Source organism: Parus major, unplaced genomic scaffold, assembly GCF_001522545.3.
Source record: "Parus major isolate Abel unplaced genomic scaffold, Parus_major1.1 Scaffold1004, whole genome shotgun sequence".
Lineage (NCBI taxonomy): Eukaryota > Metazoa > Chordata > Aves > Passeriformes > Paridae > Parus > Parus major.
In genome coordinates this window covers 1-1,243 of record NW_015379878.1, presented here as the reverse complement: position 1 = coordinate 1,243, position 1,243 = coordinate 1, and the positions used below count along the sequence as shown (strand labels likewise).

General features: G+C 70.2%; 1 protein-coding gene across 1 annotated transcript; it reads right to left on the bottom strand.

The window, feature by feature from the left end:
* Positions 1-154: 154 nt before the first annotated feature.
* LOC107199549 (proline-rich proteoglycan 2-like) lies at positions 155-1,178 on the bottom strand (the record flags this gene model as incomplete). The annotated part of the gene is made up of 1 exon (XM_015616866.1): positions 155-1,178. A coding segment is annotated over one exon (1,024 nt), but the record flags the coding sequence as incomplete, so codon positions are not given.
* Between the last annotated feature and the right edge of the window lie 65 nt (positions 1,179-1,243).

The following is a 1,243-nucleotide window of genomic DNA, read 5'->3' as shown; positions in this document are numbered from 1 at the left end:
TGGGGGTCCCAGGGCCGGGTCTGGGGGTCCCCGGGAACATTCTGGGGGTCCCCATCCTCATAGGGGTCCCAGGGCTGGGTTTGGGGGTCCCCGGGAACACTCTGGGGGTCCCCATAGGGATCCCAAGGTCGGGTTTGGGGGTCCCCGGGCACACTCTGGGGGTCCCAGGGCCGGGTCTGGGGGTCCCCGGGAACACTCTGGGGGTCCCCATAGGGGTCCCAAGGTCGGGTTTGGGGGTCCCCGGGAACACTCTGGGGGTCCCCATAGGGGTTCCAGGGCCGGGTTTGGGGGTCCCCGGGCACACTCTGGGGGTCCCAGGGCTGGGTTTGGGGGTCCCCGGGAACACTCTGGGGGTCCCCATAGGGGTCCCAAGGTCGGGTTTGGGGGTCCCGGCCCCTCCGGAGGCTTCCGGGCTCGGGGTCCCTGTAGGGGTCCGAGGGGGGTGGGGCGGGGTCCCAGGGCTCCTCTTCAGGCTCCTCATCCTCGTAGGGGTCCCCATAGGGGTCCCCATAAATGTCGGGGTCCCAGGGCTCCGTTTCGGGGTCCCACGGCCCCTCCCGGGGGTCCTCGGCCCTGTAGGGGGGGGCCGGACCCCCATAGGGGTCCCCGTAGGTGTCGGGGTCCCAGAGCTGCGGCTCGGGGTCCTCGTAGGGGTCCCCGTAAGGATCGGGGTCCTCGTCCCCATAGGGGGGCACGGGGGAGGTGTCACCGGCGGGGGCGGGGTCCCGGAGGGAATCCCGGAGGGAATCCCGGTGCCAGCCCCGGTGCCGGGGCGCTCCCAAGCCCCCATCCCTGTCCGAGTCCCGGTGCGAATCCCGGTGCGAAGCTTCCCGGGAATCCCCGCGCCAGCCGGGATCCCGGTCCCGGTGCAAATCCTGCTGCCATTCCCGGTGGGAATCCTCGTGCGAGCCCCGCTCTGGCCGCAAATCCCGGTGCAAATCCCGGTGCAAATCCCGGTGCCCTCCCGGGGGCAAATCCTCCCGGGAATCCTCGGGCAAATCCCGGTGCAAATCCCGGTGCCGGATGGGCTGGGAATGCTCATGGAAATCCTGACGGGAATCCCGGTCCCAATCCCGGTCCCAATCCCCGTGCGAGCCCCGGTGCCGCTCCACGGGCAAATCCTGGGAATCCCGGTCCAGATCCTGGTGGGGATCCCGGTCCGAATCCCGGTCCCAATCCTGGTTCCAATCCCGGTCCGAATCCCGGTCCAGATCCTGGCGGGGATCCTGCTCCGAATCCCGGT